The sequence below is a fragment of the Sciurus vulgaris genome, assembly GCF_902686455.1.
Source record: "Sciurus vulgaris genome assembly, chromosome: 15".
NCBI lineage: Eukaryota > Metazoa > Chordata > Mammalia > Rodentia > Sciuridae > Sciurus > Sciurus vulgaris.
In genome coordinates, this window is record NC_136476.1 from 27509854 (window position 1) to 27525488 (window position 15635).

Here is a 15635-nt window from a genome sequence, read left to right on the forward strand (position 1 = left end):
GTCCTGACACTGTGCTGCCTAAGGAGATCCACCGAGCAAAACCAAAGGGGCATCCTCCACCTAGAGAAGGTACAACCGCTCTGGAGGCTGCTGCTTCTGTCTGTGGGCCCCCTGGGGCAGCACAGTAGTGGAGTTACAAGCTAATGAAGCATCTTTATTCATGACTTGATAAATGTATCTTGCTGTCATGTGACTATATTTAGGTAAAGGGAGATACCAAGAACAAACCAGTCTCCTGTATCATTTTTTTCCCTCAACTCCTGCATACATTCATTCTAGAACCATTTTCCATGCTGGTCAGAGGGATACCCTGATCAATAAGATACAATCCCTGCCCTAAAGAAGCTTCGATTCTAGTGAAGATATGGACAGATGAGTAAAAAGATGAAGGCTGTGCAATCCTTTGTACTGTCATGAATTCAAGACAGCAAAGAACAAGTCAAATCTGCCACACACACAGAGTGACAGACAGACCCCTGTACCACCTTAATCTCAGTCTGGAACTCAGGTCTCCAGCTGGAGTTTGCCTCAGTCTCTACCACTGTCATGTTCAAACAACTCCTCAGTTCCTTCACCTTATCATTTAAAAGTGATAAAAACAAATGTAATCAACAAAGGTAGAGGTGAAAAGCCTACTAGTCTCCTTGTTTCTTTATAATATAACCACTTAGGAGACAAATATAAAGTGTATCCATTGAATTCTTCACTTTAAAACTGAGTTTCCCATATGAATGACATATTTCCATAATAAAACAATGAAGAAAAATACATAAATATATCACACAAACTTGTTTTTGTTCTAAAACTGCTTTGTTTCTTTCTGTTAATAAACATTACTTCTTTATCACAATTCTTGATGGCTACCTAAATTTTTAGAACTGCTTATAATCTGGGTTCTCACACAGAAAGAAATCACCTGCGTGTTTTCAAGTTAGCATGACTTTAAGATGGATTACTATAGTTGGCCTTTCTTTTCCCCCCAGAAAACGGTTTCCCTTATTCATCTTGGGCGTCTACTTAGAAAACATCATTTGTCACATAATGTTAGAAGTGCAACTTGCCGAGTGACTTCAGTCATGTCACTTAAATGCCTTGAAATATTTTCTCCCCATAAAATGATAGAGGCGGACAAAAGACAAAGATCCCCAAATCCTCAAATATAACTCCACTGTGGAAACTTTATGATTCTGGATTCAAATCTCTGGAATTTGATGAAGTATTTTTTTAAAGCTAACATAAGAATTCTTGAGCTGTGACAACAAAGATCAATATAGAAGGAACAGAAAAGAAACAAAAAAAGGAAATCAATGCCCAATTGCACAGCAACATCCAACATCTCCAACACTCAGGACGAGGATTTTTACTCTCATGTCTCAAGTGATGACAAGGGGTTCGATTAATTACTAGGGGAGAAAATGGAGATGAAATTTTCCTACCTTTCCTAATACAGTACCTTCACTGCTCTTAATACAAAGGGAGTCTGCATTTCACTGTTCATTAACTAAACTAATTATAGTTTCTCCTTTGTGGCCATGTCTGTACTCTGTAGTGACAAACCAACAGAGGAGATAGGACCTAAACCTGCAGGGTGCACCAGAGGCATTGGTATGGCAGAAACCTACAGGAGAATCTGGCATAGAATCTGATTTTCACAACATCAACTTTAAACTGTACTCTACAACAATCAGATGAACAGATTTCAGGGCGAGATGCTGAAGGAGAGTGAGACTGACTCTAAAAAGGTCCCCTAGTGAAATCATTTCTTTGATACTTGAGCTTCCACCTCCTGATGAGCTTATGGACATGACACTGCCCACATATATACCATACCCTTTATCAGAAAGAAAAGCTGGAGCTAAAGCAAACCAAACAAGAATGATGACAAACCTTTAAGCTAATGGCAAGGAATGAAAGTGGGCAAGGAGTTTGCATGCTCCTATCATCTTGAAATGTGGCAAACTTCTTGGACTGAAAAGTTATAGCTCCCATCTTTTCAAGTCACTTAGCAGTTTTTAGGTAAAATTAAGATGCAGAAACATAAAAGGATATTTCTCACAGATGAAAGGGTGTTTTTAAAATCTTAAGGGTGTTACTTTATATCACTTAAATAGATTGATGTAGATTAATTTATTGTAGAGAAGAAGTTTTTCTTTCATCAAGGTTCTTATCTAAATGGCATTGAAATTTGGCTTGTCATCTGTGGAGAAGAGGACACCTTGCCAGAATGTCTTCACTTTTTCTTCATCTTCAGGATTAGACAAATAGGTAGACTCAACCCTACAGTTTAAAATGTCAAGAAACGAAACAAGTCAACACTAACCATCCTCTCAGAATTAAGACTGGGTCTTTACACCTTCCAATCCCTTCCAACACCTGCTTCTCTTTACCTTCCCGATGAATAGTCAAGATCCAAAGTCAAAGGTATCCAGTAGTATCACAAGCAGTTACAGAATATGGCTGGTAAGTTGTTGATTTTAGCTCCAAGAATCAAATGTACTGTTCTGTTTGACAAAGTTGGGATAGAGTACTAGCTATTACTTTTCAGGTATTTACTGTAACCCTTTTGTCTTCTTCAAACTTGCTCATTTTTAATAAGAAATAAATATGAAAATGAAGAGGGAAGCTGGGTATAAGGGGTTCTAACCAAAGCAAAACAAGTTCTTTTGCATTATTGTTCAAAGAACGTCTCTGGTACTGAAAGTAAAAAAATATAACTATATCCATCAGAAATTTGGCCAATATGTTTTATTTGGGATCATGTGAACAGTATGTGGCCACCTTAAATAAAGTGAATGGCATAAAACTGTCCATAGCAAAAATCATGGTATAAGATCAACCATGAGAGGCAACTGTTTATAGTAGTCACAACATTACCCCCATGCCAAATTACGTGGATTCACACCCCAGTTCTGCTGTACTTGCTGTGTGACTTTGAGCAAGTTGCTTTTCTGTGGTTCAGAACCTTATCCTGTACTGCACAGACACTAAAAGAATCCACTTGGAAGGACTGATGAGTTAATATATGTAAGGTGTTTCAAAGAGCCCCTGGCATGTGGTAAGTGTTAGATAAGGGTTTGCTATCATTGTTATCCTTGCAAAGCACTAGGTACTGTGACACCTGGAGAAATCTAAGTATTATTCTCATGATATAAAAATGTTTTATTGTTTAATAATAATAAAGCAGTTATGAAAAAATTCTTAAAACTGGCAAGAAAAATCAGGCGTGGTGGCCCATTAGTAATCCCGGTCACTCTCAAGGCTGAGGCAGGAGGATTGCCAGTTCAAGGTCAGCCTCAGCAACTTACCAAGATCCTATCTTAAAGGGATAGGGATGTAGCTCAGTGCTAGAACACCCCTGGGTTCAACCTGTCTTAACCCTGCACCCCCACCCCCCAAGAAAACAAAGCTGGAGGAAAAGAAAGAAAGGAGGGAGAGAGAAGGAGAGGACATAGAAAAAGGTGGGGGAGGGAGAAGAAAAGGGAGGGGTTAGAAGAAAGTAAATCAAGGGTCTTCGTGAACCTCTGTCTGGAGTGGGAAGGACTGATGAATGCCTGCTATTAAGGAAACTTACTCAGCAAGTGAGAAATAATTAAGTTCTGATTATGCTGCATGCATGAACTTTTTAGTTAAAGCCAAATACTCCAATTGCTGCATCTGTGATGATTAAAAGACTAATACTTCCCAAGGCATAGCCAAATCTGCAAATTCATGTAACATCTTAATGCTCATATCCTTGTCTTTTATCCTCTCTGTACTCCCCAAACATGGTGGTGAGCCCAACAATTATTTCTCAAAATGAGTGACAAACTGTTTCGCCACAGTTGAGAAACTATGACAAATAAATAATACTGTCATTACCATTTTTAAAAAATTTAAATACATGAAAAAGGAAAGACATACTTGTGATCTGGAGTAGCAATAGGCTCTCTGCAGCCTCGCTCCAAGCCCTCATTGCAGGACTGTTAAAATTCTCCCCAAAAGTTATCTTGGAAGAAATAGCAATATAGGTGCATTTGTTTAGGAATTTGGGGGCTGGGGATATAGCTCAGGTGACAGAGTGCTTGCCTCACATGCACAAGGCGCTGGGTTCAAAAAAAAAAAAAAAAAAAAACTGGGTACTTGCAGCTTTGGGAGTAGAAACAGGAAGTGATTTCTGTGACTTGTGACTTGAGAATTCTTCTGTGATCACTCACTCAGACTCAACATGTTGTCATGACCTTTCAAGGGTATAATCACCTTTCCCACCTTGATGCTCAGTGGCATGGCTGGTGAGGTTGCGGTGACCGTTACAGAACAGGCTGGGATCCCCTGAGCAAGTCATGCTGCTTCTCCTCTCCATGGCTCTGTGCACACACCTCCCTCAGCCTGGAGTCTTGTATCTCTAGCAGTCTTCAGTGACTCTCCAAGTCAAGCTCCCAGGGAAGAATCTCCTCAATACTGCTCCACTCCTGACATTCACTTACAATTATTGCTTCTTTTTCCCCTTTTTCCTAGGAGCTCTATCATCCAGGATAGAGCCCAATTCTTGATCTTTTTAAAAAATTTTATTCCCCGGTAAATACAAGCAGATGAAGGCATTCAAACTGTGCTTAAAAAGAAACAGGTCAGGGGAAAACAAGTGTCTAAGAGCATTAAAATTCATAGTGGAGACACCAGGATAGTTTCTACTCACCAGTAAAATGAGTTATTTTTGAGATCTTTTTCTGGACATTATAATGTAGATTTAATTTCCAGAAATAACATGATAGACCAAATATGAAAAGAACTCTGCAGACATTATAATTACCCTTTATCCCCGTCACCCCTTACCTTTACCTAATTGCTTCTACAGTGCTCCACTCTCAAACGATGAGAAGGGAATACTATAGAAGGTAAAATAACTTGTGAAAGATAGTCAATGTTATTAAGTGACTAAAAGGTAGCTCATGAGTACTGAAGTCCACAATGATAAGGGCCACTTCTGTACTGAGTATAGAGAGCAAGGGGCCTGGCAGCTAACATATGTACACCTTTGTTATAACCTCATGAGTAGATGCCAATAATCGCATCTTAAAGCAAGGCCAATTAGAGGGGGAGGTTTGGGGTTAAGCACCACTGCTCGTAATGGCCGAGTCGAAACATGCACCCTATTTCCCCTGACCTCACAGCCCTCTCCAGCATCTGCTGTGGTGTCCCTCTAACTGTACCCTAAAACTCCAACTTCATTTTAAAATCAAACTCAAAAAAGCAGTGTCTTTTTTTTTTTTTCCTGTGTTTTTCCTGTTCTCTTCTGAAGTTGAAAGCTTGCTTTGGAACTAAAGACACCTCAGGATTAGTTGCATCCTGACAGCCCTGGGCTCCCCATGGGAGCAGGTGGAAGACATTCTGGTCAATGTCCAGTGGTGGTCAAGAGCCAGTTAGTAATGGTGTACTCGTGTGAGAACAAGAGCCGTCAGAACACTGGTTAAGAGAGTTTTCCCCAAGATGAGTAGGACTCCCACAAGAAAAAAATGAAAGGCTCAAGCATGAAAGATATCAAGTTTAAAGCTGGCAGGGAAAAAAAAAAAAATGTCTGAGGTTCTTAAAAAAAACTTATAAAAAAGTGGGTGAAAGAACAAACATTTTAAAAGTCCAAATAGAAATAAGCTTTGAAACTTGAGAAATGGTTTGCACTTTGAGTTCTATTAACTACAGAAGTTCAGAAGGAATACAGACTATAAACACTTAGAAACACACCCTGATTCTAGATGCGATATTTCGTTTAAGATGTGCTGCTGTGTCTTTGTGTCCAACTAGATTTGTTTACAAGATGCAAAACGGCTGCCAGCTGGGAAGGAACTCTCCGTACCTTTATGTCTTACTTGGTGAGGTTGGTCCTTAACTACAGAAAAAAGAAGGCATCTTTTCAGATTGCCAACTGGCAGGCCCACCTTCACTAAAAAGCTGCACTGAGAGTTTAATCAGTAGGTACTTTTGAGTTAAATCTGAGGGTCTGCATTAAAATGTGTTCACTTGAAACTGTTGAAAGATAATAACAGTCTATTTTCTTTCTGAGACAAAAGAGCCTGAAAATGTGGCTTTGCTGCTGATACATCAGGTGGGGATGTCGACCAGGAAAAGCAGCTCTTTTTACAGAAAGACTCCCTTTGTTCTGTTTGCTCCTGTTGTTGGTATGAGCAATTTTGATCACAACAAAGAGTTTCGGTGAACTGTAAATTTAGTTAGAAATTGATCCAGACACATACTTTGGTTAATCATCAGCTGCGGGCTCAGTGGTGAGCTTGTTGCCACGTGGTCAACAACACACAGAGAAACCATCACACCTGACCCCAGGAGAAGCCTGTACAGCCCCCGACTAGAATGCAAGAAGAGGCAAAGAGGAAAAGCTCACTGTGTTGCTTTAAACTAGCAGATTTTCTTTTTTTCTTTCCTTATATTGGGATTTTTACTGGCTTCAGCAAAGCCTTAGGGGTTTGGCCAATGACAGGAAGAGTAGAGGGTTCCATTGATTCTAAGGCATACCCTTTTTCCTTCATTGTAACATCTGTGAAATTGATGTATATCTTATAATTGATGACATATTACAATTAAATTGACAATGCCTTTCTTCCTTACCGGTACATGTAACCATGGGGCATCTTTTAAATGCTGCTGTCTACAGGTGATAGAATAAGCTACTAAAACTACTGAGCACTTGCATGAAAGACATGATAAGCATTCTAATGAATTAACTTATTTTTAATAACTTAATGAAGTACTAAGATCACTTCCTTTGTGGAGATGAAAAAACTCAAATACAGAGGTTCAATTATTTGTTTAAGGTCACACAGCTTGAGCAAGCATCCACATTTAGGCAGCCTGACTCCAAGGTCTATGCTGTTGGTCACTCTCTGCTATACTATTCACTGAGTGGCAGGCAGAGGGGTCAGCATCCAGTCAGAAGTACAAAAACTACCCAATTCTTATCAAAGTGGGTAATAACATCCACACGTCACCTCCAGTCCTGGAGTACCAGAACAATCTGACTCAGCGTTGTAAATTCAGCCATTCAACAACCTCATCAGGTTGTTGTTTATTCAGGTCAGGTATGAAAAAAGTTGTTACTGCTTTATGTTTCATGAAATCATTTTCATTCACTTACATAAACCACCATCATGTGTTCATAATTAAAAACAAAAGCAAACTCTCTATGTATGGTTCATATGTCCAAAAAACATAAAAATGGAGGCTTTTCCCTAGTCTATTCTACTCTTCAATTGTGTATCAAAGATGAAAATAAATCTGTCATTTCCTACTATGCTTCTTCAGGAAAATAGCAGAGCCACTATGTAGAAAAATTAGTGCATTTAAAGTTGGTGAAAGAAAAAAAAAGAAAGAAACCCAAACAAAAACTGTGTGTGTGTATATACATTGCCTGGCTTCTTACGGGTGTCTGTGTAATATTCTAATGTGAGTCCACCCTTGTGAGTTTACACATAAATTATAAACTAATTGAAAGCAGATATGGCAAGTGGTTTTTGCATTATGAATACTCAGAGGTTTACAAAATATTTACTAATGATGGCTTTGTGCCTGCTAATATACACTAGAACACATGGTCGAGTATACCTAGAGCATTTTCCTAGGGAAAACAGAAATGTTTTCTTTTGTGGTCACTGCTTTGATAACACAAGTTTTGTCTCTTCTATGGAGGAACACAATGTTTACCACTGGGAATGGATCAACTACCTATAGAGAAAAAAAAATGCATCTTTATCATATCACAGGAAAAACACTAAGTTTTCCCAGGGATGGTCATGCAATACAAATTGGTAACTATGACATTTCACAGAAAATATCAGGAGAAATATTTTGATCTAGTTGGAGACTGCAGTTCCTAGGCATTGTAATCAGAACACAAACAGAAAAAGATGTAGATCTTCTGAGGATGTGAGTTAAGGTACAGCGAAGACTGTCGACATGACATGAATTTGTAACTTGGATCTGCCAAACAGCAGGTGTGTGACCTTGGCCGTGTAATTATTTTCTTGGTCTCATGTTCCTTATCTCCAAGACAAGGTCTATCAAGTTCTATACATCTAAATATATGACCTAAGTAATGTCAGCATTGTCTTGATGTATTCCATTATTCATCAAGGAAATGATATATCTGTTTCCTTTACCTGTCTCACTAAAGTGCTATGAAGATTTTTAGCTCGTTCAGCAAAGGTACAATATACATGCTGTTATAAAAACAGGAGAATAGGGCCCTGGTATCTGGAATGTTTCATACAAGAATGTCATTATCATTGGCATAAACAGGGGACATGAGAACATTGCCATGTGTACAAGAAGAAATTCTTAGCACATTTAGATGATAAACAATGGAAGACACATAAGTGCTGAGATCAAAGATAATCCTCTTCCACAGATGGCAGCAAAGAAATTGGCTCTGGGCTTTGTGATAGGAACAAAATAGGTTGAAGGTGTTCTTCAAGTAGGACTTCTGTGAACCATAGTTCCTTGCCTCTTACCAATCACAACTAAAGACTGCTCAGACTAATTTTAATATACAATTTTAAGGTGATACTACCAAAAGACCTAGCACTCACAAATTTGAAACTAGATATCTGAGAATAGTGGCTAACTAGCATGGCAGGTGAAATATGGTATGAATGATACTGTGTAAATGAGCTATTACTTCCTACTTGGAAGCTGTAAGTTATTACTTGGAGAATATGTTGTTATTCTATGTTTACAAGGGAGCTATTATCTCAACCCAGACCACAAAACATATGAAAGCTAGAATATACGTGAAGTAGAATGTATGACTCAGGACATTATTTCTATGGGGCACTGCATCTTGAGAAAGAATTTTATATCTTCTCTAACTGTAGCATTTATTGACAGTGACTACTGGTATATTTATGTGTTAGGAGCAATGTGGTTGGAGTAAATTCATCTAGCAAAGAGCATATGGAATCTAGTTGTGAGAAGAAGTGGAATGTGCTCTGGGAGATGCTTGTTTCCATATCATTTACTCCTCCCACTACAAAGATCAGCAGCACCAAGATGTGAAAGTCAGAGCATGTGTAGTTCTCCCGGTGCCGTTTGTATGTTTCGTTGTTTGAACACACGGATTCAACCCGGAGCTGTTTTATAATCCCCTAATTGCTCTTACTTTCCCCAGGTTCTATTTTTCCATTATATACACTGATGATAGATTAAGTTCTTAAGAAACCATGTTATGAGTGTGCTCTGTATTCTTGTCGTATCCTGAAAAGAAAATGTTTATCACAGGGATTGATCATATTTTATAATTCTTCTTCATTGGTATGTCTGTTTAAGGAGAGGAAATTCTTGAGGATAGGTGTCATAGGACCTTAATAAAATATTTTATCTTACTATAAATAATACTTTTTAAGTAAATGAATGTAATCACCTCTTTACAAAAAAGCTTTCACTGGATCCCTATATGAAAAGAGCCCAGACTTTTGGCTACCACTGTCGGAGCCACTCATAATATGTGCACATGCACACATCATGTGAGCATGATGTGTGTGCTGGGATTAATACACATATGCACACATATGGCCTAATTGTTATAGTAACTCTTAGGTTTGTGCAGGATTACAGGCATACAAAGTATTCAAGTCAAACAAGAATCTATCTGGGTTAAATCCCATGCCCTTTCCACCATTAAACCGCCTCAAACTCATTTTTAACACTGGTGAGCCTCACACTGGAAGCTCATTACAATTCTTGGTCCTCCTTACCTGCCTAATTTCATTTCATCCAACTCTTCACCATGAACAATTTATTCCTCCATAACAAATCTACTTAGTACTACTCTTCTTTATACTTTATCTGCAAAGGGAATTTTGTTAAAAATGCAGATTCTGATTCAGTAGGTTTGCAATATTACCTAAAATCCTGCACTTCTAACAAGTTTCCAGGTGATGCCAATGCAGATGGTCTGGAGTCCACACCTTGAGTGTGACAGCACCATGCATCCTTCTCCTATATGCCTTTGAAATGTCCCTTGACAACATGCCCTCCACTCCTCTTCCAAGATGCTCTAAGTGTACCACCTTCTCTTCAATATCTTTCCCAGTTCTCCAGCTCACTCTGGTGCTTTCTGAATCGCAGTAACATTCCATTATTTCCTTGGTGTATGCATTATTTTGTATGGATATGCTTGCCTGGATCAACTAAATGTTCTAGAAGTACAGTTTCTTATTTCTTCTCTGTTCTTCTCAGTACTTAGCACAATAATGTTCTATAGTCATGCAGTTGATAATTTCACCTTTTTTACATTTTTGTTTTAGTTGCAGGTGGACATAATACTTTTATTCTATTTTTCTGTGGTGGTGAGGATTGAACTCAGGGCCTCACACATGATAGGTAAGCACTCCACCACTGAGTCACAACCCCAGCCTGATAATTTCATCTTCTTAGAAGTCCTTCTATAGAAACTTGCCCCTCTCCAATCCAAGGAATATCCATATCTGTTCAAGTAGACTGTTAGTAGCTATAGTGTATCCTCATGTGTGTCCCCACAACAAAGGGAGTCAAATAGAGTTTAGAGCCTGTTCTCAGGCATTTCAAATTTAACTGGCCAAAAAAAAAAAAAAAAAAAATTATATAGAGGGGACCTCTATGTAAATGAAAACATGACCAAAGACCATGTTTTGTGTGTGTGGCTGGAAGAAACAGAAGTTGGCCCTCAAAGTGAAATGAATAAAGCCAGTTCAGAGAAGCACAAAGATCTTCCAGAGTTGTTAGGAAAATGGCAGTTTTCCTGATTCAGATGATAGTCTTTGAAGCATCACTGTAATGTTAGCCTGTGGCTCTACAATAAATCAACTGCTCTTCTTTTTTCCCTTAAACATGTTCTATGGCTAAAGTTACTGCTAATGAATCCAATCCATTTAGGGTGTTTGTGTATATGTGTTTGAGGGAGAGAGAGAAAGAGGAGCGGGGGAGAGACAGACAGACACTAATAATGACTGGGGTGATGCTTATCAATTGAATCTCAAATATGGCAGTGTATTTGCCATCACAGGACAGGATGAAATGAGGACTGAAAGAGGTTCTGTAATACATTATCCTAAAGCAATGCCATTTCTCAATTGAAGTCTTCAGACACCTGCATCAAAGTTACTCAAGGTGCTCTTTTAAAAAGATCCGGGTACCACGGTTGACCTACTCCATTTCTAGGATAGAGACAAGGAATTTATTTTTAAGTAGGCTTTCCAAATGGTGCTGAAGCTCCAGCTAAAGATTTTGTTTAGCAAGAAGTACACATATTATTCTGTTTGGCCTGACAATTCAACAGTCTAATGCTCTGACTTCAAAAACCACACTGTTTGTGGGAGCTGAAGGGAGGATGCTTTGTTCTCTGTATTCTAGAGGCCTTCCTCAAATAGTCATTACGTAAATCCTAGTAGCCTAAAGTGTTTACAAAGACCTTCAGAGATGAGGTCATATTCATTTCTCAAGTTCCTTCTTGTGGCTGTCATTGAAGACAATGATGGGGTCCAACTGCCTTTGCAGTAAATCAGGTCTCTCCCATGATCCAATGATGCTGTGCTACAATTTAACCTGCTTCCTCCTATTCTGAACTCGGGATCAGTGCAAAGAGCTTTTGTGTCTTTAACCTCCGCTTTAGTCTTAGAATCAGAGGGAGAAATTTAGCTTCCTGCAACTTAAGAGGTCTCTGTAAACATTAATTCATAGTGATTATGCCAAAATAATAAGGTGTTTGAAAATAATGTTTTCTTTCCTCCATTTTCTTTGCTGAAAGCCAGTGAAAATGTATTCAAATATACATGGAAGTTAATAAGAAAAAGTTCCCTCAAGTGTTGCTCTGAAATATTATGTAGAGGTCTTAATCCTATTATCACAGATGAGTACAACACTTAAATATCTCCTTCATGGCTGTTAAAGCACAGTTGAGTCAATTCATGCCCAGGGAGCTTTAATCACACATCTTGGTCATGATGAACGTAAAGACTCAGTGCAGGCTATCATGGCAGTGGCCGGGGTCCTGGGGGAGTAGCTAATGGGAGCACCGCACCGCCAGCATGCACTTCAATTACTTTCAAGGAGCACTTCCAATCCAAATGGCTAAATGAGGATCGTTAGAGTGGCTTCATATGCAGCATTTCTTGGGAAATACCACATTTAAAGGAGGTCAGTTATTGCATTCAATGCATACAACTGAGGTTGCTTGAGGGATGCAAATATTATTGTCAACGTTTAAAGTTTCACTGGTGGAGAGTGAATTAACGGCTTCTTAACTGGTTGAGCAATCACTGTTTTACAATTTTGTGACTCATTATATTATTCAATCACAAACAAGGAATGAAAGCAGGGCCATGAAGAAAATGTCACATGTCAAAATATTCATCATGATAACAAAAAAGAGCAGGTTGGAATGGTGAAAGATTTCTGGTTGTTGAGCACTGACACTTGCTGAGTTTTTCAGGGTGCCCCAGGTGGTATTCATCATTCACCTTGTTTTCATTGCTAAAATTCAATTTGCATCCTCAAACCCCAAACTGGAATCCACACAAACTGTTTGAAAGGCTACTGCATAATTTAAAAAGAGCCATTATGATGTAGAAGAAGAGCAGGGAAGAAAGAAGAACCTGAGCATGTATGAAAATACGACAACCTACAATCCAATGTGAATTACCCCAAATTGAAAATGGTCTTTTGAATGCTTGAAGTAGAATAAAGGAAAAGATAACAAGAAGGAAGAGAAGGGGGAAGAGGATAAGAAATATATTTTGTGTTCCGTTATAGTTGACCAAGATTGTTTGCATATGCAAATTGACAAAAAGGCCTAAGGGTGGAGGTGGTTGTTAGTATAGCTGGATATTGCTTACCTAGCACAGTAATTAAAAATAAAATCAGAAGATCTGAAGATTTTAGGAAGGCCATGCAGATACTCAGCTTGCCACAGGCCCTGCTGTTCTATAGTCACATGGCACTTCATGTATTTGTTGCCTCTCCAGCCACTTGAGGTTGGACCCCTCGAGAGGCCTGCAACAGGGTGGAATATTAGAGCTTGTAAGGATTGAGAGATCATGTAGTCCAACTGCCCCATGTGAGGTCAATCTGATGGAGAACAGGGGAAGTAAGAAGGAGGTAGTGCTTTAAGATTTCTAGTAAGTAAATCAGTAGAGACCCTTTATGGAGGAATCTGAGCCGCTGAGGCACCACAGGACCTCTTGTTGTTTGGCATGAACATAAGAGTCAGATGGAAATTTTAATCCTATGTGAAGTTAAAACTGAACTACCAGCATAATGACAGCCCAGTTATCAATAATTCATCAGTTGGTTTCACTATAGTTCCCTGTTGCTATGGAAAAACATAAATATCCAGTTTTGCAACTCTTAAGAAATGCCACCATTATCCAAATACACATACATGCAAGGGCTTTTCACTTATCTCCATCAAGAAATCACAGTTTTTAAAGACCCTGATATTTTAAGATCGTATTCAGTTCATTGTTCTTTCATAAATAGGTGACTTTCTGGGAATACATTACTATCTTGATATTAGTGTTAATATTATTTTAGACTAAAGGGTAAAATCACAAACAATACTGAAGAATCTACTTATTCTTGTAACCTCTTTTTCAGTGAAAATCCTCACCATAAATCAAGGTATTTGGCACCCATTTGTATACTGGGAAGCTTATCAATTCAGAATATTTTATGAGCTTAAAAACCAAATATGGTAAATGAATATCACTAAGTAACACTGAACAAACAAAATAACGTCTCTAAAAAGATACAACTACTGCCAGGTGCAGTGGCACATGCCTATAATCCCACCAGCTCAGGAGGCTGAGGAAGGAGGATCTCAAGTTCAAAGTCAGCTTCAGTAAAAGTGAGGTGCTAATAAGAAACTCAGTGAGACCCTGTCCTTGATAAAATTCAAAAATAGGGCTGGGGATGTTGCTCAGTGGTCAAGTGCCCCTATGGTCAATCCCTGGTACGCACCCCCCCCCAAAAAAAAAAAAGACAGAACTACTATATTGCTTGTGCAAATATTTTTAAGTTGGCTATTCATTCAACATATTTATATCAGACTGTGAGTCATATTTAATGAAAAAGCCCTGATGTTCATTTTCAGGAATATGGTCAAAAAAAGAGGGAGGCAACTCTTGGAAGTGCTGTAAAACATAAACACAGTGATTTACCTCATATTCCTGGGAAAACTTCAAGTTGTCATTTGCTTTCAATCTTTCAATGTGATCTGCAAGTTCCAAGATAGGTATTGGAGGATGGCTAGCCATACCTATTAAAAAAGAAGAAATGCATTTAAGAACAGATGAAAATTGTGTGAACTCTTCCAAAATATAGAGAACACTGTAGTTAGAAATGGCCTGAAAATATGTGAGTAGTAAAGATGTTTTAGGTGAGGAAGCAGGCAGATAGTTTGGTTACTCAAAGCAGGACATGCTCTGGAAGGATGGATTTTGTAGCCAAATAGAAAAGTCACCAAGCATAATCCCCAAACTAGCACTCCTAGTGTGAAAGAAAGCGTTATTGTGCTATGAGTCAATGAGGTTAGCTAGCGGAGAAAACCGAGTCAGGCTTGATGTCAGCTTCTGCTTTGAGTAATGACTGTTATGTCATTTCAAACTCCTTCTCCTGCACTGTGTGAAATGGAAATTGGGTGGAATTAAATGGTGTAAAGTGAACTAAGAAAACAGACACTGAGAAAGGCCTAAAAGGGAAAGAGCAGTAGCTTGATAGGAAACATAAAGTGACTTATGCATAATCAAGGAAAACTAACTTGAGGAATGAAGGTTACCAGGGTAACCGGAATCATCTGAACCTGCAAAGGAAATGATGGTGTAAATAAAATAAAAGAACGAATTTGTTGAAAAAATAATAATGAAATGAATAGCCTGATATGCTTTTAAAAAGGACTAATAAAAATGCTCCAAGTTTTGGCAGGATTCACCACACATTGTGACTAGATTAGGATCACTTTAGTATTGCACAAACCTGTAGGTGACTGACATTCACATGCAACATGGACACAAAAAACGACATGCACCACAGTTCATTGACAATAACCACTGTCGACACAGCAGACACCAAATTGAACTTCAAAAATGTTTCCACTAGTAGCAGATTGTAGAAATTGGGGTTGTAGCCTTCTCCTGAATGTTTACAAATGGCCACACTAACAACTTTATGGCATTTTACCCAGGTCCCATTATTCAACCCCCAGAAAAACCTACAATCTACTTCAGGTGTAAACATCTTTGTCCACTAATAGCAAATGAATTCAGGAGAGTGAGCACATGGTGAAAGCACAAGGAAGGAAAGAGGGTGGAAGAGGAAAAAAAGCAGAGGGATGGGGGCTCACACATCTTAGTTCAGTCTGCCAGCTGATGATATGTTAATTTCACAGATCTTGTTAAAAACAATCCACTGTTAATTTTGGTGATTCCTGTGTCTTTCTGAAGTTTTCTCACTTTTCATAGGATTTGCATTTTGTTTCATTCTGATTAATTTTGCAAGATAATCACGAGAGAGCTTTGCTGACTCGTATCTTAGAGTCGCAATGGCAGCTGGCTAGAGAAACCTGAACTAGCATGTCCCCAGGGAAGCTCAGGAGAAAAGTCCTGAGGGAGGAGCTCAAACTG

At 38.7% G+C, this 15635-nt stretch overlaps 1 protein-coding gene across 3 annotated transcripts in view; it reads right to left on the reverse strand.

The window, feature by feature from the left end:
- PTPRD (protein tyrosine phosphatase receptor type D) overlaps positions 1 to 15635 on the reverse strand; it is a gene marked incomplete at its 5' end in the record, with an annotated part of 242588 nt that overhangs the window by 89005 nt on the left and 137948 nt on the right. For all 3 annotated transcript variants that reach the window (XM_079112996.1, XM_079112995.1, XM_079112994.1), the window contains 2 exons: positions 14175 to 14272; positions 14774 to 14815. In XM_079112996.1, the coding sequence (XP_078969122.1) occupies positions 14175 to 14272; positions 14774 to 14815 (140 nt within the window). The remainder of the gene's footprint in view (positions 1 to 14174; positions 14273 to 14773; positions 14816 to 15635) is intronic.